The sequence below is a fragment of the Hakea prostrata genome, unplaced genomic scaffold, assembly GCF_041222555.1.
Source record: "Hakea prostrata isolate BN-2017 unplaced genomic scaffold, UWA_Hpros_2 contig_151, whole genome shotgun sequence".
Taxonomy (NCBI): Eukaryota; Viridiplantae; Streptophyta; class Magnoliopsida; order Proteales; family Proteaceae; genus Hakea; species Hakea prostrata.
Genome location: NW_028291270.1, coordinates 203 through 22932, shown reverse-complemented (window position 1 = coordinate 22932; position 22730 = coordinate 203). Strand labels below are relative to the sequence as shown.

At 34.3% G+C, this 22730-nt stretch overlaps 2 protein-coding genes across 2 annotated transcripts in view; both read right to left on the bottom strand.

Moving 5' to 3' along the window:
• The window catches only part of LOC148998763 (disease resistance protein L6-like), a 32122-nt gene extending 30232 nt beyond the window's left edge, over positions 1–1890 (bottom strand). The window contains exons 1-2 of the mRNA XM_089141730.1: positions 1442–1890; positions 1267–1387 (exon numbers count right to left, since the gene is read on the bottom strand). Of these exons, the coding sequence (XP_088997856.1) occupies positions 1267–1387; positions 1442–1829 (509 nt within the window). The 5' untranslated portion in view covers positions 1830–1890. The remainder of the gene's footprint in view (positions 1–1266; positions 1388–1441) is intronic.
• Positions 1891–16831: 14941 nt separating this feature from the next.
• On the bottom strand, positions 16832–19682 carry LOC148998762 (diacylglycerol O-acyltransferase 1-2-like; the record flags this gene model as incomplete). Its single annotated transcript, XM_089141733.1, is given in 3 exon segments — positions 16832–17561; positions 18644–18697; positions 19620–19682. Coding segments are annotated over 3 exon segments (225 nt in total), but the record flags the coding sequence as incomplete, so codon positions are not given.
• Between the last annotated feature and the right edge of the window lie 3048 nt (positions 19683–22730).

Below are 22730 nucleotides of genomic sequence, written 5' to 3'. Positions count from 1 at the left end.
TCTAGCTCTTGAAAATTCTCTCTTAATGTGTGTAGGTATCTTTAGTCAACAGCGTATGAAGATTGGTTGGTGCTTTTGTGTGTATTGGAATCATAAATTCCAACATATTGAATTAGGAATAGGGGTTGAGGGGATGTTCTTCCCTAACATGCTTCTTTGTGTTCAGAAGGGATTATCCAATATTAGTGGATCTTTACTTGCATCGACCAATGTGTGGTACGTGCTTGAATCCTGATACTATCCAAATGTTCCTCATTGTCTTTCACTTCCTTGGCCACTAGACACATCCATACCATGCTTCGCATAAAAGAATTGATAGGATGGGTTGCCCTAGTGATGTTCCATAATTCGACTCTTTTAAAATGGTTTACTAGTCTAGCCAAATGGGTCCTCTACATGCAAGGGCCTATGACTCTGTTCAAAATTGTACCGCAACATCTTTGTACTTGTTCGGTTTTTGACTAATTTAATAGAAGTTATTCTCTTTGTAACCCAAAAAAAAAATATCATGACAATCAATATTTTTGAAGCCGAACACCAAATAGAGTGTTTTGAGATTGGAGCCATCTTTTGTGAAAAGGAAGACCCCCAGCAAGAAAAAGTAGAAAAAAAAAATAATAATGTAAAAAGAGCTTTAGGATCTTCTCATTTGCACAAAACCTATTAAAAATATTAGTTAAAGTGACAAATTTTCTAGAAACATACTAAATTGAAAAGATCCAAAACATGTCGGTGCAAAACCAAAATAAACCTCATTTTTTTTTCTTCTATAATAAATCGAAAAAAGAAAAAAGAAAAAAATCTTCTATTGTGCACAATAGTGTACTTTTATACCAAATAACTAGCTAAGATTTAAAGCTCGACTTCAAATTTAAAAAGTCTAAAATAACCTTGTAATTTCTTTGCTTTCTCAGCCAGTTATTTGGCATATATGTGCACTACTGTGACAACAGATGATGTTTTTCCACATAGATCTAGTCAATTTCAACTTAACTTAAATTAAAAAAAATCTATAAATAAAAATACGTTTAAGCTAGGTTAGGAACATAAAATAAAGATAATGTTGAATTGCAGTAAGTAGAAATTTATAAAAAATTAAAGGTGTTTTAAAATTTTACTTGCACATAAATAAAGCTGAGTTGCACTTATTTATTTTCTTATCTAGTAGATCCGACTTTGTGACTTAAATTAAAAGAAGAGAAAACGTAGAAACTATACCTAAAATATTATGGATCCAATAAAATAGAAGCGTTGTGTTGGACTTACATGTGCTCCTTCAAATGCCATCCGACTAGTTCTCCAACATCTTTTACAACTTTTTTCCATCCCTGTACGATCGTCTCTTCATTATTCTTCTGGTGATCTTCAAAGACTTCAGCATTTATTTCTACTAAATGCTTTTGGTATTTGTCGAGGCACAAATTGTATTCCGGAGGGGCACTCGCATCGAATTCTTCCTCGTTTCGTACATCCCTTGGTTCAATTTTATAGAAAATGGGAAAGATGACCTGATTCTTTGTCTCTTTGCATTTGAATGCCTCGACCAATTCATTGAGACACCACTTGGTAGAAGTATAACCCTTAGAAAAGATGGGAATGAAGATTTTTGACTCTTGAATTGCAGTGTTTAGCTGATGACCAATCTTGTCTCCCTTGGTGAGTTCATTCTCATCCCTGTAAGTTTGAATTCCAGCTTCAACCAAAGCATGATAGAGGCAATCAGCAAAACCAGTACGAACATCTTTACCACAAAAGCTCAAGAACACATCAAAACGCCAACCTTGAGACGATGATGAAGAAGAAGAAGAGGAGGAGGAGAAGGATGCCATTCTCACAAATTGCTTGATAATCAACCAACGGATCCTTTGAAAAGTGAATGTTGGTTATTCTCTGAATTGTTATAAAACATTTCACCTCTTCATATTTCTGAAGTCAACTCGGTCTTCGGTTGCTAGCAAGTGGCTTATCATTACAGCTGGGAGCTAAGAAAATTCAAAAAGAAATCAAAGAAAAGGAAACCACACCAGACCAGACGTCTAGAAAATGGGACTTTGTTTGGGTCCTGCGCCATAAATGCGCAGGATCATCAAGCTATGCATTTTGGGCGGTGGGATCCGAAATTTCGACTTGATGGGATACAAGCTTTTTCGTAGAAAATGACAAAATCATTACAGCTGGGAGCTGTTGTCTTAAAACCATTGGAGAAACCAAACAGAAAATTGCATCAAAACTTTCAAACGTAAAGATGAAAGGGTAGAAGAATTACATAGGCCTCCTCCGTTTCCATTTAACACTATGGAATATCCCTCAAAACCAAAAATCTCACAAAACCCCTTCAGCAAACGGTTTATACTCAAATCATTAAAAATCAAATGACTTTTTTTTTTTTTATATAGGATCATATTACACCCTACAGGAGTAGAATAACTCTTATACCCCTTTAGTGTATCTCCTCGTATCATTATTCTTCTTTTTATGTTGGCCAATCTTAATTGTTAATATTCACTATACTTTTTTTCATAGTTTTAATTTTAAATAAGTTTACATTGAAGGGTTTAGTGGTAATGACTGACACATTTTAATGAAGAGGTCACACGTTCGATATTTCTTTTGGTTTAAAATCAGAGATAATTTTAGAATTAAAATAATTATAATAATGGTTAATAGAAACCACTAATGGACTAGACTAATGTGTCCATCATAAGTTCAATTTTAGGATGTCTATGTTTATATTTTTTAAAAAGATGTCTATGTTTATGAAACATATTCTAAAAAAAATGCTTATGAAATATAAAGACGGGTATAAATACATAAAGGCATGGGGGTGTTTGAGCAATTTTTTTTAAATAATATATTAAAAGGGTCTACTTGATATTTTGGTTAATTTTGTTTAGGTCATGCGCATTAATATCAAGACAAAATTTCAACCGTTAGATTCGGAATTTCGACCGAAATTCTGATCCTACCGTCGAAAATGTATGGCTTGATGTCATCATGACCTAAGCATGACCCCATTTTGGTTTATATTTTGGGATGACACGAATATTAAGAGTAGTTCTGTTAATTTCTCAAGAAAAAAAGAAACCCTTTAAAAGCATCAAGGACAATTTGACTGTTATTTTTAATGTCATTTAGTGTAATATTTAAATTTGAAAATTATTCAATTCACTATGACACTACCCATGTGTCTAGGGCTCATCGCTGTACGTACAGAGTCCTGATCAGCGACCCGTACGGGGAGCACAAAGTGCTCCCCCCACGCTTCCTGACCACAAATATCAGTGGGGCCCACGGTGAAAAACACTTTTTAGAAAAAATAAAAAAAATTCACCAGTGGGACCCACTGATGTTTGTGGTCAAGAAGCCATGGGAGAGCACTCTGTGCTCCCCCGACGGGGAGAAGATCCGGATTCGTACGTACATGTTTCTTTTTCATGTTTCGTGTGAAAGGATGCGAAAGATTCTTCCATCACTTTTTGAAAAGTATTACTTACAGGTTTAGTGCAATAATTTCAAGCTTTTCATAAATATTGATGGGAAACTAAGGAGAGGAGTGATCCCAAAGAATTAAATGCTTTACGGGCAAAGACACCACAGAATAAAAACACAAAAAAATTGGACTTTGGACCGTGGCTTGTGAAAAATCATATACTTGCTCTACAAGTTTACACAAAAAAGATTGGACTTTGGACCGTGGCTTGTGATACTAAGATGTTCCCACATCTTTTTATATTATTATTTTATTATTGTGTGAGAATGTTTCAATTTTCAAGATTATTAAAGGATTATGGTGGTTGGATCATGTGTCAATGGTTTAACTAAATGGTTCTTTACCAAAAATAAAAATAAACTAAATGGTTCTAGTATAAAAAAAAATGATGGTTCAAATATAACTGAATTCCAATTAATATTTTAGTCAAGATCAACATCACTTGTAGGTCATAGAATTAGACTGAATTGAAAACAATGAAATTGTCAGCATAATTTTATGAACTCGAGGGAAAAAAAAATTTAAAATTAAAAATTTATAAAAGAAAAAAAAAACTCTTCTATTGAGTTAATCATTACATATTTATAATAGAACTAACATCTTCTCTGATATGGTAATATCAGAATCTACAAATTAAGAAATACAATATATGATTCTCACACAAAATAAGATAATCTTGATATGGAATAATAGATTGCCACCTAAGATATAAGGTGTATAGAATGGAAACATTGACTGCCAACATTGTGTAATGAGATGGTTGTGATCTTCACCAATATAGCATCCTGAGATAATTGAGATCTTCAATTGGAAGTACAATCTCTTTGGGGTAATGGACATCCATAATAAATATTATTTATAATACTTCCCCTTTGATGTCTATCAATAGATAATGTACCTCGTTAAAACCTTACTAAAAAAAACCCTGTGGAAAAAAATCTTAGTGAAGGAAAAAGAATATACATATCTAAATAATACGTATTGGTAGCTGCCTCATTAAAAACCTTACAAGGAAAACCCAGTGGGACAAAAAACCTTGGTTAAGGGAAAAAGAGTGCAGCACGTATTTCACTCCCCCTGATGATAACATCATTGAGTATCTTTAAGTACGTACATTCCAATATCATATACCAGCTTCTCAAGATTTGAAATATGCAACTTCTCAAGATAGATCAATCTGCAAATTATCACTTGAACTAATTGTGAACATCGATTTTACCATTTTATTGAAGACCATGAATGAAGAAGAATTTTGGTAAAATATGTATCGTTTTATCTCCTTTGATATATCATTTCTTCAATTGAGCTATGCATGCAACATTATCTTCATATAATATTGTTGAAACTCTTTCTTCTAGTAGAAGATCACATGCTTCCTCAATGTGTTTTATCATTAATCGTAATCAAATATATTGTCGATTGACTTCATGAATCACTATTATCTTTGTATGATTTGTAGAAGTGACCCTATAATTTTTTAGCCATAAAATAGCTAACATTCACTTGTGAATAAATAGTCTGTTTGAGATCTAGTTTTATATAGATCAGATAAAAATCATGCATCTGCATAACAAGTAAGTTGATGTCCACATTCATAAAATAATATCATGTCAATAATTTCTCGAATATACCGAAATATATGTTTTATAACATCTCAGTGTCTTTGTATTGGAGAAGAGATAAATCTTGCTAATACACTTATAGAAAATGCTATATCTGATCTTATACTATTAGCAAGATACATTAATGCCCCAATTGCACTAAGATATGGTACTTCAGAACCAAGAAATTCTTCATTGTTTTCTTGGGGTCGAAATTAATATTTCTTTATATTGAGCGATCTCACAACCATTGGGGTACTCAATGGATGTATTTTATCTATGTAAAATCGCTTCAAAATATTCTCTGTATAAGTTGATTGATGAACGAATATTTCATTCGTCAAATGCTCAATTTACAAGTCAAGACAATACATTGTCTTTTCAAAATTTTCATTTCAACTTTCTTCAAATAATTTACTGCTTTTTGAAATTCTTCAGGAGTTTCAATGATATCAACATATATACTTATTATAGAAAAATTAGATCCATATCATTTAATAAAGACACAATAATAAATTGGATCATTTTTATACCTTTCATTAGGTAAATATCCACTAAGGAAATTATACCATATATGCTCTGATCATCTCTGAAGTCTTATTGAACAAATTTCATTAGAATTTTTATGTACTTCAAGCATTTTGAATCCTTCGAGAATTTTCATATAAATTTTATACTCGAGTGAGCCATATAAATAGGCTATAATAATATCCATTAGACGCATGTCAAAATTTTTATATATTGCTAGACTAATAAGATACTTGAAGGTGATTGCATCCATCATAAGAGAACATGTTTCCATATAATTAATGTCATGCCTTTGCGAAAATTCTTGTATTGTAATTCATGCTTTATATATCACGATTTCATTCTTTTTCTCATTTCATTTTTTGCACGAAACTCATTTGTACCCCATTGACTTTATACATTCAGATATTGGACTACAGGTCTAAAAACTTTAATTTTCAAGCGAATTCAATTATGCTTGAATTGCGTTTTTACGTTTTGGCCAATCATTTCTTCATTTATATTCATCAACAAATTTATATTCAAGATCCTCGTCTTGTTGCATTATTTCAACAATAACATAATATGCAAAAATGTTGTCGATAACTTTATATTTTCGATTCCATCTTTTTCCTACAGTGACATAACTAATCGAAATCTTTTTATTATTCTCAGGTACCTGAACCTCTTTTGGGGTTTTATAAAAAGTTATGTTTTCAGGATTTTCATAATCAATTGTCTCCATATTATGACCATCTTGATCATTTGCTCATTTCTTTTTTTTTTTTCTAGGATTTTTATCCTTGGAACCAATTGATTTTCCACATTTTAAATGTTGTTTAATTATATTTGCACTGATAGATTGTCCTGCTGAGATATCAATTATAATTGGAGCATTTGCAGTTGGAATATGAGATTTAGTAACTCTTAGTAGGTCAACAAATCTGACAGTTGATTTATAATATTTTGTAAATGCATTATCTTTTGAACTTCAAATTCACATTACTCAGTGCGAGGATCTAAGTGAGATAATGATAATGCATTCCAATCAATCTCATTTTTCTTACTGTTTATTCTCTTCCATTCATGGTGGAAAAACTAATTCATCAAAATGATAATTATCAAGTCTTGCTTTAAATAAATCTCCAATAATTAACAAGATATTGAATTATATAAGGAGATTCATATCCAACATATATTCCCAACTTTATTTAATGACTCATCTTTGAGCGTTGTGGTGGAGCAATTGGAATTAAGCCGCACATCAAAAAATTTTAAGATAAGAAATATTTGGCTTCTGATCATAAGCCAATTGTAATAGGAAGAATTTATGACAACCTTTTGGCCTGATGCTTACAAATGATGCTTTGTTATCATAAACAATGGTTTAGTTATTAATTGGATGCATTTAATAAATAATTTTGCCAAACCGTTTTGGATATAAATATGAGTAACATGCTATTCAGTTAGAAAGATCTCAATTTTTATACAAGAATCATAAAGTTTGAGATGTAAATTCACTAGTATTATCAAGACAAACTGTCTTGATCTTATAATCCATAAATTGTGCTCATAATCTAATTATTTGAGCAAAAAATTTCGCAAATACCAAGTTGCGAGTTCATAATGAACATACATGTGACCATTTTATAGATGCATCTACTAAAATCATATATTATCTGAATGGTTCACATGATGGGTGAATGGGCCCATATTTTTTCGGGTACAATGGACCCATATATTTCACCCTATATACGTTCAAAAAACGCAGAATGTTCAATCTCAACTTTAACTAGTAAATGTCTAATAATAGATTTCCCTTGAGAACAAATAGCACAAGAAAATCTATTTATTTGAAGAATTTTCTGGTTCTTCAATAGATGACAAGTGAATTTTCAATAATTTTTTTCGCATCATACTTGATTCGGGATGGTTCAACCAGTCATGCCAAATAATAAAATTATCGGAATCAATATTCATTTGATTTACCCAAACATGTGTTTCAATTATGCGAATATTCGTGTAGTACAAACTCGGAGAAAATGTCTAACACTTTTGTAGTAATATATATATATTCATTTTTACCATTATTTGTAGTCTCAATCATTTTGACATATATCTTCAAAATTTAATAAGTTTCTTTGAGATTTACTACAAAAAAATGTATTATCTATAGCCAATTGATCTCCCAAGTAATAATAGATTAGCTCTTCCAGAGCCTTCAATCAATTTTGTACTATCAATTCTTATATGAACATTAGCTTCTGCGTCATCAAATAAGATAAATAATTTTTTTCTCTTAGTATAATATGTGTCGTAGCATATTAGAGAATATTCACATTATTCATCAAAATGAAACAAAATAATCAAAATATATATAGAAATCAATAAAAAAAATTAGAAAGGAAAAATATTAAATTTAAGATAAACTAACATATGAAATGAGATTTGAAGAGAAAAGAATTACAAAATAACATAATATCAATTTTATTTTTATTTGAACTCCAGTAATATAACCAAATCTTCAATTATTATATTTAAAGGAATTTGCAACATCTAGATGTGTAGTATCTGTAAGGCCATTAAAATCATTCGTATTATGGGAAAAATTTGCTTCAGTGATCATTATTTTGAAAAATCATATTTATCTCCACATTATTTTGATTCCTTTAATTGAAGTTTGAAAAAGATTAACAAAAAATTGTGGAGTATAACAGATACGTGCCCAATAATATTTCATACCACATCGATGACATATATTATCTTTACTCCTTGAAGAATTAGATTGAGAGTTCTTATTATTGTCTTATTTATTTCGATCATGAGAACGTTAATTATTTTGTCTTTTACTTCATCCACATCCATAGTATGACTATAGACTATAAATTTGTCTTCTTTCAGGCTTATTATGAATTGTTGCATTCACTTCAAGGAATGAAGCAGAAATAAGACGAGCTTCATGATTTTTCATTTATAGTCCATTATTTTACCCAGCCACAAAAAGACATCATATCATTCAGAGTATTTCTTAAATCTCCTTTTTCATAATATTGCTATTGTAATAGCACATTTGAAGCATGAAAAGTCATCTTCATCAATAATATTTTCTTTACATAATTTCAATTGAGAACTAATTTTAAAACTGCAGAACTGTACTTATTTACAGTTTCAAATCTTGCAACTTCATATGCATCTGCAAAACTGTATTCATTTACATTTTCAAATCTTACAACTTCAAGTGCATCTATAAAACTTTACTAATTTACAGTTTCAAATCTTAAAATTTCATGTGCATCTGCAAAACTTTACTAATTTACAGTTTCAAAACATAAAATTTCATGTGCATCTGTAAAACTGTATTCATTTATAGTTTCAAATCTTGCAACTTTAAGCGCATCTGCAGAATTGTACTAATTTACAGTTTCAAATCTTGCAACTTCAAGTGTATTTAATAATATTTGTGGTGCAAAACTAGCAACCACTATATACAATAAATAAAACCATTATATTTAGATTGGTTAATGACAAACCACAATCGTTAAGACAACCTAATATCTTATTATTTGTTTGGTTATTAAATTCAATAAACCATACATTTTTATCATGATGCACTTACCTTATAATATGGATGAAGACAAACTCCATTGTTTACAGAAACATGTGAGGAGGTCAATTTTCATTTTCTCCTTGGAATAGAAAACGTAATATCATATAGTCTGTCATCTTTCTTCTAAAAAACGCAATAACTTTGAGCGAAGTCGTTCACAATTGTTTCGAGCGAAATCATGCTGATAACGTGTTATAAAATAAAGAAGAAAGACAAGATGAGTTCAACTCTTCTATTGAGTTAGTCATTACATATTTATAATGGAACTAGTATATTCTCTGATATAGTAATATCAAAGTCTACAAAGAAATACAATATATGATTTACACACACAATAAGATAATCTTGATATGAAATGATAGATTGTCGCCCAAGATAGAAGGTGCATAGAATGGAAATATTGACTACCAACATTGTGTAATGAGATGTTTACAACATCACCCAAAATACAATCCCAATAAATAAGAAAATCAAATGGAAATACAATCTCTTTGGGATAAAAACAAAAAAAAAAATAATTATTATAAAAATAAATATTATTATTTTTATAAACCACAAACAAAAAATTTAAAAAAAAAAAAAATAATTTTTTAAAAATTAAATTTTCCTTTTTAATAAAAATCAATCATCAATAATCCACAAAAAAAAAAAAAAAAAAAAAAGAAGTTAAAAAAAACAAAAAAAAAAAAAAAAAAGAAATTAGGGAAAAATATCGAGCCACATAAATTGTAACTTGATTAATATTTTCTTTGTTTTTTTTTCAGATCCTTATATTTTTTTCTTATTTAAATTTATAAAATTCAGGTAATTAATAATTAACTTTAAGAAAAAAGATTTCAAAAGTTTAAGTCAAGCATTTAAGAGAAAGTTTTCTTCAAGTTTATGCATTCCACGATTTTGATTTTCTATTTTTTTCAATGAAATTTCAATCCTATTTATTGTTTTTCAATTTAAAAGAAAAAAAAATCTTGGCCACTATATATAGAATGGGACACAAACCCAAAAATAAGCTCACTATATATATTCATACTATTATAAAAGCATGTACTCTCCTTTCGCCACAAATCTTTCCCTTGACTATTGTTTCCATTATGTTTATTCAAATGTCATATTAAAAAAGATAATTTTCTCCCACTGATTTCATTATCTTATATCAATTCTGAACAAATAAAATTTTGTTTAAATTAGATATTATATAAAAATAACTTATAAATATTGTTATTTTAAACTCACTTAATCGATTTAATCCATAATAAATCTTTTTTATTAAATTTGACTTTCCTTTTATATCAATTGATCCAATCTCTAATGTTCTCCCAAAAAAAATTCATCTAAATTGAGAAGTTAATTAAAACAAAGAGAGAAGAAGAAGAGAGTAATTAGGGAAAAAAGATTTCAAAAGTTTAAGTCAACCTTTTAAGAGAAAGTTTACTTCAAGTTTATGCATTCCACGATTTTAATTTTCTATTTTTTTCAATGAAATTTCAATCCTATTTAATGTTTTCCAATTTAAAAAAAAAATCCTCATTTGTGCTTTAGTTCAATTTTTCTTTAAAAAAAAAAATCTTTCCTACATTTATCCAACTCTCGTGAATTTAATTTCCTTTAAAATCCAAAATTTTATATGAAAAAATTCTTATGAGAACTTTGAATAATTTTTTTTTCCAGTACATTGAATAACTTTCTTTAAAAATGTAATTTTATTAATTTTATTTTCTTATTAGCTTAATTTTTTTTAAGAACAATTTTCTTCAAAATTTTATACCATTTCCACCATTTTAGCTTTATTCTTTTTAAACTAAATTATAATCATAGTTATTGTTTCCCAATTAAAAAAAAATCCTTTTTTTTTTTTAGTTCAATTTTCTTTAAAAGAAATCTTTCTTAAAGTTTATCCAATTCTTGTGAATTTAATTTCCTTTTCTTGTGCGCTCAAAATCTAAATTTTTATATGAAAAAAAATTCTTAAGGGAAGTTTGATTAACTTTTTTTTTTTTTTTTGGTAGAATTAATTAACTTTCTTTAAAAATGTACACTAACAACAACAACAACAATAAGCCTTGCCCCAACTAAATGGGGTCGGCTACATGGATTTTTGCCCTCCAATCAGTTCTGTTCAAGGCCATGCTAGATACAACGCCTAAGCTATACATATCATTTCTCACCACTTCTCCTAAGGTCATCTTAGGTCTACCCCTAGCTCTTCTAGTTCCTTCAATATGGACTATATCACTTCTTCGTACAGGAGCATTTATAGGTCTCTGTTGAACGTGGCATTGCCACCTCAAACGACTTTCTCTAAGCTTATCACTTATGGGAGTAACTCCCATACCAACTCTAATATGATCGTTTCTTATCTTATCCATCCTAGTTTTGCCACTCATCCATCTTAGCATCCTCATTTCTGCTACACTGAGTTTATCTATATGATTCTTTTTAACAGCCCAACACTCTGCACCGTACATCATAGCTGGTCGAACAACGGTGTTATAAAATTTTCCTCTAAGCTTTAATAGAATACGCCAATTACATAAGACCCCGGACGCACCTCTCCACTTCATCCACCCTATTTTAATTCTTTGGGAAACCTCATCTTCCAAATCACCTCTTTTACTTATGATTGAACCTAGGTACCTAAAACAATCACTCTGAGGAATCTCTTTATCGTCAAGTATCACCACCTCATCATCTGCCCGATCATGATTAAAGTTACAAACTAAATATTCTGTCTTCGATCTACTAAGTGTAAAGCCATTTGATTCCAAAGCTAATCTCCATGATTCTAATTTGATATTAATCCTCACTTGGGTCTCATCAATCAACACAATATCATCCGCAAAAAGCATACACCAGGGGACCTCATCTTGAATGTCTTTGGTTAATTCATCCATTACCAGTGCAAATAGATATGGGCTTAAAGTTGACCCTTGATGTAGCCCAACTGTTATCGGGAATTCATTACTTTGTCCCCCCACTGTTCTAACACTAGTCACTGAATCATCATACATATCATTAACTATATCTATATATTTACTTGCAACACTTCTTTTCTCTAGTACTTGCCAAATTAACGCTCTAGGGACTCTATCATAAGCTTTTTCTAGGTCAATAAATACCATATGAAAATCTTTCCTACATTCTCTATACCTTTCCATAAGTCTCCTAATTAAGTAAATAGCCTCCGTTGTAGATCTTCCCGGCATAAATCCAAATTGATTCTCCATAACTGTAGTTAAGTGTCTCAAACGGGTTTCAATTATTCTCTCCCATAATTTCATCATATGGCTCATTAATTTAATGCCCCTATAGTTATTACAACTTTGAATATCTCCTTTATTTCTGTAAATTGGAACCACAACACTTCTCCTTCAATCATCTGGCATTTTCCCTATGCTCATAATCTTATTAAACAACTTAGTCAACCAAACTAGTCCATGGGTTCCTAAGCTCTTCAATACTTCAATTGGGATTTCATCAGGACCTTGTGTCTTGCCGAGTTTCATCCTCCTTAAAGCTTCTTTTACTTCGGACATCGAAATTTTACGTATATAAGTTCGGACATTGGTTTCTTGGTAAAAAGTGTAATCGTCCGAAACATAAGTGCTTGAAGAATGCTCATTTAGTAAACTAGAGAAATAGGTTTCCCATCTTTTCTTAATATCCTCTTCACAAACTAATACTTTATCATCTCCATTTTCAATACATCTAACATGGTCAAGATCTCTACTCTTCCTATCCCTTATTTTAGCTATCTTATAAATAGATTTTCCCCCTTCCTTTGTACCCAACTTATTATATAACTCTTCATACTTCCTTTCCCTTGCTTTTCCTGTAATTTTCTTAGCTTCATTTCTATCCAACCTATACCTATGAAGATCATCAACATCCTTAATTCTTTGCCATGTCTTAAAACTAGCTTTTTTATTCCTAATGGCAGCTTGAACCTCACTATCCCACCACCACGTCTCTCTATAAGAATGGATCTTTCCTTTTGATTCACCTAGATCATCTTTAGCCACCTTCTTAATACACATAGCCATCTCATTCCACATTGCATTGGTAACCCCTTTAAAATCCCATTTTCTTTGTTTGACTACTTCATTAACGAAGGATTTAGATTACTCTCCTTTCAAATTCCACCATCTTATTCTGGGATAGTTTACCTTGGACCTTTTATGTGTTCTTGGGACTAAGCACATATCCAAGACCACAAGTCTATGTTGTGCAATTAAGCTTTCCCCCGGTATCACCTTGCAATCCTTACACAACAATCTATCCGTCCTTCTAGTTAGGAAGAAATCTATTTGGCTTCTATGCTGTCCACTTTTGAAAGTAATTAAATGTTCATCTCTCTTTTTGAAGTAAGTATTTAATATAGATAGATCAAAAGCAGTAGCAAAATCCAAAATTAGAATCCCCTCCTCATTCCTTTCTCCAAAACCATATCCTCCATGAACATTCTCATATCCTCTTTAATCTTTTTCAATATGTCCATTTAAATCACCTCCTATGATAATCTTTTCTCCTTGACGAATACCTTGCATTAATCCATCCATATTTTCCCAAAATTCTAGCTTTAGACTTTCATCTAATCCTACTTGAGGTGCATATGCACAAATTATATTTATGCATTATTTCTCCATTACAAGCTTGATAGCAATAATCCTATCACCCACTCTTTTAACATCCACCACATCATTTTTTAAATCTTTATCCACTATTATACCCACTCCATTTTTATTTGTTTTATCCCCAGTATACCAAAGTTTAAAGTCATCCAACTCTTTGGCTTTTTTACCCCTCCATCTAGTCTCTTGGATGCAAGCTACATTAATCCTTCTTCTTCTCATAACATCTATCAATTCTAAGCTCTTACCAGTTAAAGATCCTATGTTCCAGGATGCCAATCTAATCCTACGCTTATGGACTAGCTTCTTTACCCGCACTTGTCCGTGGCGCGGGAACCCTTGCCTACTTATCATCGCATCTGGGAGCCGATGCGATGCGTGGCTTACAAGGGACGCCCTAGCTAACCCTTGCCCACTTATCACTACACCCGGGCCATAGTGTAGCGCATCGCTTCTTTTTTCAGGGAACGCCCTAGCATAGCTTTTATCATATAAGGTCGAATCCATGAAAAAATGTTTGGCTAGATTTTTTCCAATGCCGGCTGCCAACCTGATGCACCAAACCTCCTCCTTTACCCGGGCTTGGGACCGGCAGCAAAACACTGGCGGAGTTACTTTCTTTAAAAATGTATTTTAATTAATTTTATTTTCTTATTACCTTAAATTTTTTTTATCACAATCTTTATATTTAATTACTACTTTTTTTAAGATATTCTTGGTAATTTATTTTTTAATATTTTTTTAGAAAAAATTGTATGGAGAGTTTCATTAACTTTCTTTAAAATTATATATTTTTTCTTATATTTATCCCAGTACAACTTTCTTTCTTCTTTTTTCCCTCACAAAATCTATCCATCTCTTTATTTTTATGGAAAAAATCCTTTTAATCAAATGACATGTATGGAAAATCAAATGACATGTATGGGGGAGTTGTAACATCTACTACAACAACTAGCACAACAATAATCACAACACCAATAACCACTGAAGCCATGACAATAGCTGCAGCATCCAAAACAGCCACAACAGCACCAACAACAACAAGATCGGTACCCACGACAGTGAGGAATCCATCCATAAATAAACCTTCAATAGGTGGGCTCTGAAATGGAGCATAGTGTAAGGTAGTATTGTCTTGGGGGACTCCGTCAAAGCTACTGAGTGGATAAAAAATACTAAAACTTCTGTGGATCAAAAGTCGTTCCAGGAAATGTCGATGGGTAAATTGGAAAGTCATGCCGACATGCAAGTTAGCAACAAAAGCCTAGTTATTTGATTTCTATTCATTTGATTTCTTCTTTTTCTTTTGTTGACCTGTTCGTTCTACAAGGACATGTACCAGTTGTTGGTGAAGTGGCTGAACTTCACAGAAGAAGCTGGTGCTCAATGCTGAGGCCATTAAGGATAAGAGAAAGTTGATTGAGGCAAATCTAAAGTTTAAGGGGTTTTAGCATTTGGCCTTTAAGCTTGAAGAGGTATCAAATTGCTTGGAGGTTGCAAAGAAAAGTCTAGAGGTAGCGGAGAAGAAGTGTGGGGAGAAGCCGCCTCCGATGGTGAAGTTAGATTCTAGGTAACAAGAAATCTCTCAGGGAGGAATAAACACCCAAGAAGATGTGTTTTTCATAGGTGGTTGTAGAAGTTAATGCTCTATTCTTGTTGGCTTACCACATCCAGGTTTTTATCACCGTTATTATAGATGAAGGAAAAGACCACGGGGGACATCAACCTCAGCCATTCGATCGTCAGATCCCATTGTCCAAGAGAGATTAAGATTAGGACCAAGCTTGCATGGGAAGCCCTGGATTTGGTGCACAATCCACGAGGATGGCGGAGAACTCTGCCAATTGTAATTTCTAGATGAGATACGTCTCTTTAGCAAAATGGCGGGAAGCAATACCTAGAGATTTGAACACATTGGCATATCTTTTAATACGAGCAGTTCATTTAATGTATAGGTACGGAGCATTAAATACTCTGATGCGCGTCCACCTTTATAAGGATTATCTTGTGCCCAACTGTGTTTTTGTTGAGAAGCGGCACCCGAGAAGTCCATCAAGCGCTCATTCTCGGCATGACTCTTAGAACTAATAAGGGACGTTCCAAAAAGTGTTCGGCTGATCATTTATATAAACCAAAATTGGTCACCTCTAGTTGAAAAAGGTTCACACTTGGTTCAAAATTGGCATCACAGCCTAGCCATTTTCTTATACGGCCTATAATTCCTTTCGATTTATATTGAAGTGATAACGAGACTCGAGCACTTAAATCGTATGCTATTAAAAGCCATTCGAGTTCCTTTATCCCTTCACCAGCTAGTCTCCTCATTCAAAGAGTGCTTCTCCACCTAGACCAAACTAAACTAATCATTCACCTTGCTCCATATTGTAGTTTTTTTTTTTTGTGGGGTAAATCCATATTGTAGTTGAAATATCATGAAATAGAAACAATTTTTTTTTGGTAAAAAGATGACTTCCACTTTCATGTGATTGAAACTCATATCTTGCTACGTGGGATGCACATCTACTTCTATTCATAAACCAATCTCCATTCTAACTAATCTCCATGCCAACAGAGAATGACAAGGTCTAAAGTTCAGATTCAATGGCCATGTCTTCAGATTCTCTCCTCCCACTTGCGCATCCGTGGATTTTTCTAAGTTCTGCAGCAGCCTCATCCTTCTCAATGTCGTCTAATACTCTTCTCTATTCATCGACGGCCCAATGGACTTTCGCCCTTTGAACCTTCTCCCGGCCACTTACACTGTCTCTGGAGTGCCGGAGAATTCACTTCAACTCCCCATCTGCAGTTCTAAGGCCCCAATATCCCTAAGAGATCTCTCCTTCTCAACATTGTTTCTGGTTCTTCAACAAAGCCACAGCTGCAGCCAGAGAAGCTGGACATTCCATCAATGGCCAAGCTCAAGCCCCAAATGGCATTGTTGTTGGGATTCACTTCTTACTTCTATTGAACAATGATGCCTTTTAGGGCTTGAGCCTAGCTGTTGATGGAATGTCCAGCTCCTCTAGCAGCAACTGTAGCTTTGCTGAAGGAAGAACTAGAAACAACATCGACAAGGAGCCTTAGAGTTGCTGAAGGGCCTCTGAGACAGAGGAGCAGCACCGGAATATGTATTCTTTTGGCAGGGGAGGTTTGAATGGATATATCCAAGGCATAGCTTACCCTTTTATTTGTGAACACGGAAATATTTACCCCAACTCTCTTCATATTAATTAGTGCAGCTTCAGGATTTGTCCATCAACTGTATGACAAATGAATATAACACAAAATCTACAGCCATATATTTACAGGTGATTCAAGAATGATCAGACAAATGAAGACTTCGAAGCTTCATAGAAAATTTTTACCACGTCCCATCCTCGGCCCAGAATGGATTACATCAAACGAATTGGAAATGCCTTCCCTCCAATAAGCATCCAGTAGTGAGGGCCATGATCCGATGAGATGAAGAATGAATCACCATGAAATCAGATGGATATGCGAAAACGAACAATACTGCTAGGTGTCAAAATACCAAACGAGGCGCTGCGACGTTTAAACACCCCAAACTGATTCTGCTGTTCTTTTTTTTCCCACAACTTGTCAATGAGATACACATCGGATCACTTGCCTACACTGTCCTTTCGATTCATCACAGCATGGTAATACAGGAGCACAGACATTGGCTGACCAAGAATGCTGAAGAAGAACCAGAAGATCATGTTCCCAACCTAGCATTGATCAACAATAAAACCAATTAGCTTCCATGCATAGAAGAACCTTCAAGAAGTACTGTGGAGAAACTGGAACAGAAAACAACCCCCCCCCCCCTTTTTTTTCCTACTTGAGTAATTGAGTTATTTCAAAAAATGTTCCACTTCCATCTACCCATGAACTCCGGATCGTTACTGATGTAAGGAAGAGAATCCTACTAAGAAGCTCAAGGCAAACAGGCTTAAGTTTGATCTGCATCTCCCATCCCCACATAGAACTAGCATAAAGTCCTGTACTATAGATGTGATTGATGCATTCTGTGTCAATTTCAACCTATCCATTCTTCATGTAATCCAAGTATTTAAATACAACAACAACAACAACAATAAGCTTTGTCCCAATTAAATGGGGTAGGCTACACGGATTCTTGCCTTCTAATAAGTTCTGTTTGAAGTCATGCTCGATACAAGGCCTAAGCTATGCATATCATTTCTCACAACTTCTCTTAAGGTTATCTTAAGTTTACCCCTAGCTCTTCTAGTTCCTTCAATCTGGATTATATCACTTCTCCGTACATGGGCATTTATAAGTCTCTGTTGAACATGATCGTGCCACCTCAAACGACTTTTTCGAAGCTTATCACTTATAGGAGCAACTCCCAAACCAACTCTAATATGATCATTATTTATCTTATCCTTCCTAGTTTTGTCACTCATCCATCTTAGCAAATCCAAGTATTTAAATGATCCCATTAAATAGATGGACCAACCTTTTCCACTTGAATGACACTCAAAACCAAACCAAACAGTGTTGAAGATTTTTGTTCCAATAGGCATTGGGACAATTGCAAGGCCCATGAAAAGCTCAATAAATCTCTACTTGGTGTGGTTTAGCTGTTATGCAACATCCAACAGGTAGCCCACTGCTCGTTCAGGGAGTTCCAAGATGTAGACACACAAACTATTGGATGCCCACACTGAACAGCATGAACATCAGCTTAATCAAATTGTGCTCTTTACAGTCTCTCTCAACTGAACTATCGTATGCAAAATCTAGGGCAAGCTTATTAGATGAAAATAGTTGAGAAGAAAGTCCATACCATGGTATTTCTGAATTTATTTTGTAGGTAGTTCGTAAGGAGGACCAAAGGAACCTGATAACAAAATAACAACAAAAGCTCACATAAATATCATCTAATATTAATTATTGCCACTAACAGTGTTAGGCAGAGAGAATTATTTAATTCATAGCACAGGTTTTCCATGGATTCTGTGACAGAAGATCTTGCAATTGTATGGCCATAGAGCCCATAATTTTTAGCATGACAAAGAAGAGCCCCACCCATGGTTACCCCAAAAAAAAAAAAAAAGAATAGCCCCAGCCATACAGGAAGAGATTGCACACTAGATCATGTGATACCTGGACTCTATGGTACTTGTTACCAGTTGGATTTGCTTACTAGGACCGAAAACATACAACTTAAGGTTATGGTTTATTAGCTATCACCAGATCAGTTGGGATAAGCTTTAATGTAATTTACAAAATCTATAGCAAAAACCTGTGTAAGACAATATGTTCTCATGTAATCCTTAAAATCTATACTGAAAACCTTTGACATGAATTGCTATAGGCACATCAATTAAGGAAGAGGGATGCAACAATGACGGTCATTTTTTAATGTAGAAGATCCATAGTTCGAACTGTTGATTGCTGATTCCTTGCCTCCTTTCACCACTAAAGCTGGTGGTGGTCTGGTAGAAGGAGAGATGGAAAGAGAGGAAACGATAACAGATGACACAGAGAGAAAGAGAGAGGACAAGTCCCTTTTCAACTTTTATTCTTGCCTCTTTCTAAATATAATATATTACAGGTTCAAGAAACACTAGGTTTTAGAAAGTCCAGGTGTCATGCAAGAGGATGCATTTAACATCCCAGAAATTTCAAGGTAGGCCAGGGCTGGCTTTCCCATTAAAACAACACTAAATGTTTGTTCAAGACCCTCTTTGCCCATTAAACTAAAATGATACATAAATAAAAGTAAAAAGAAACAGATTATATTATAAATAGTAAGTCACCTGAAACATAATGCCTATGAAAGCCCAAAAGTTGAATATGTGGCAGGGCACTCCAATTAATAACTGTAGACATACAAAGCAAGATGTCATCATCAGAAAAAATAAGTAACAGTAACAACTGAAAGCACAGAACAGAATAAAACATATTCATACCATCCCGCCTTAGACCAAGGAGACTGTTCAGTGGTAAAATCAGACTAGGCGTATATAGGGTATTCCTAATCTGCTATGTGTAATTCAGTAGAGTTCAGTCTAATTTTATGTCTTAAGTGGCTACATAGTATTGATTGGGGTCTTGGTCAGCCAATTTATTCCATCTATGACTCCTCTAGTCCTCTTTCCTAGTCTTCTTAATTTTCCATCTCCTTTAACTCCTTGGTGCTGGGTTCTTAGTTCAATGGTTGATACTATGACAAAGACCATGTTTTCTAGCATAGTTATCACAATGAGTTCTCGAGAAATGTGGGGGTTGTGTTGCAGACCACGAACCCATCATAAAGGTCTTGTGCATGGTGTACTCCTCCTTGAGGGGGCACTATGCCCCACTTGTATGCAGCCCTTGAGCGTAAGAAGGTTGCTATAGAGAGAGCAAACCCCAAAGGCCGCCTAGCTCTCTTAAGTATTGTTGATAAATAATGGACCGATCATCTTACGCATCCGCTGCATAGGGCTAGTAAGTAATTATTGTGAATTGTACAACCTATTATCTGAACCACAAATATCAGTATAGTGAACATTTGGGATTGGACACAAACATGCTCGATGCCGTGATGCACGTGATTTCAAAGTTGGAGCCAGATCGACAACTCCAATCATTTTGCCACACCAAGGTGAGATAGCAGGGATTTCAGACTGAGAACTTGGATTTGATTTTTGAAAGAATTTAGATAAACCATCAACACAAATGATTGTGGATAAAGGTGTTTAGGGACGCATTTGGTCCTTTAGTGCAAATTTTGCTATTAGGGGCGAGAAAACGCTAATCCAGGTTATTATATTTTACACATAAATAGATTATATGTTAAGTATTAACTTAATATTTTTATGATAATGCAACTAAGTAGCGGGTTCTCTATGCTAAGAGTGCATCGAACCTCAGGAGACTAGCGATCAAGATCGTCTCCTAGACTTGCTGCGCCTCTGGGTGCGAGAGGAACTGGAGAACATTTAGCATGATCCAAGAAACAGGCTGAGAGTAGTCGACAATCCTCAACGATATATTCATGGTGGGTGCAGCAGAGTAGGATCACTTCACTCAGTGGTTGATGGGCAGGGGTGAGCCAATGTTAGACCATCCTGGAGGGAGGCTTAACCCAGAGCTTGCTCAAGCTGCATCTGGGTTGATGTGGGTGAGTTTATGACATCTCGAGATGGGCAAGAACATGCACATGAGCTAGTTGCTACTGTGGATGAGGGTTGGATTGTGGCACTAGGCACGCGCGACGATAATCTAGATGACACGGTTCCTCCCAGTCCCAGTCTGACTCGGAGGGATTCTGATGATGATGGTGGTAGTGGTGGTGAACGTTAGGAGCGTTTGCATGTTCTATTACTAGAGACACAACAGCTCCCACTGAGATATACAAGAGGACTCATTTCTCATATGCCACCCAGGATCAAGATCATGGTGGTGAGCATCAGTGTGTCTGTAATACGACCTATAGACAGATGGGAAGGGGTCATGGGAAGCAGCACAGAGATGATAATGATGAAGGATCACACGGTTGTTACGTAACTCCTTCAGGTTTGGATCTGGCGAACAACTTGGTGGGAGTGATGGGATCCATGAACTTGGATGAGTCTGTAGATTCCACATCTGCTTATGGGGCTATTGGTCTTTATGGTGTCCCTTCTCCTCATTGATATTATGATATGGCTATGGTTATGGGTATGGGTATCCCCTCTAGTGGTTCGCACTATGGGCACAATGATGGATATTATGAGTGTGGTTTCTCGGGGCTAGAGTCCATTACAAAGTTCATATTCGGATGGCAAATAGACCCACCATATGCACACTCACAGGCACTAGTAACATCACCACCACCACTATAACACCTTCCTTTTCCCTATTCACACTTACCTCACGTCAGAGTTCTCTTGGAGGCAGAAGATGACTGCTATAGAGTTGCAGTTCAAAACTATCTAAACAACCATCAGTATTGAATGACATAGGTTCAATATGCTGATTGGTTGGGGCCCTTGGGGGAGAGGATGTTGTACACTATGGGTGTTGACGGAGAGTTAGGAGGGGATGGATGCACCTAGGCACAATACTTGGTATTAAGATTTGAGATGAGTGGATGACTATTATGTACTTGCCTACATTTGTATACTTCTGTTGTATATTGTATTTGTACACCTGCCTTCACTAGTTGTATCATGAATTATAGACTTTAGTACTTCTCTTCTTTATTGAAAGTTATCTATGTTCTTTTGCATCTTTGCATGTTTACATTGGTTTAAAATCATGTTCCAGGCTTTTAGTTTCGCCCGCATACAATCGGGTATGTGCCGATTAGGAACACCACTTTAGGTGATGTTTTAGCCAAAATAGCACTTTGAGTGTGTTTATTGGCCTCAAATTAGGCTAGATAACAAAAAGCAAGCCAAAATGACCTCAAATACCCACCCCACCCCCCGAAACTAGGGGCAAAATCTCAACAAAATTCTCCCAAATTTCACTGACATTTCGGAGTTCCGTGGGTTTCGCCATGTAGCAAAACCCCTTGTGTTGGCAAAATTTCGCACCTTGGCTCCCACCTTGTTGGTATTGCGTTGGTTTTTCAAATAGTCTCCAATACTATGGTTGCCTTGCTGCCTTCATAACTGTCTTCTAGTATAGTTAACATTCCAAAGACACTCTTTTTAACAAGAGGAAACCCCCCCCCCCCAAAAGGGGGGTGGTTGTTAGAGGAGAAGAATTGTCAACTCCTAAATAACACCTATCAAGAATTGTTTCATCTCTTCACAAGCAAACCAAAGTTTTGATAGTGATAAAGGTTCAGGTATGACTTTCTGGTTGATATTTATATATTTAAAAGGACTGACCAAATCAGTTTACAACTACTACATTGGACCTAGCAATTGCTTCAAGAGAATGCCACAACCCAT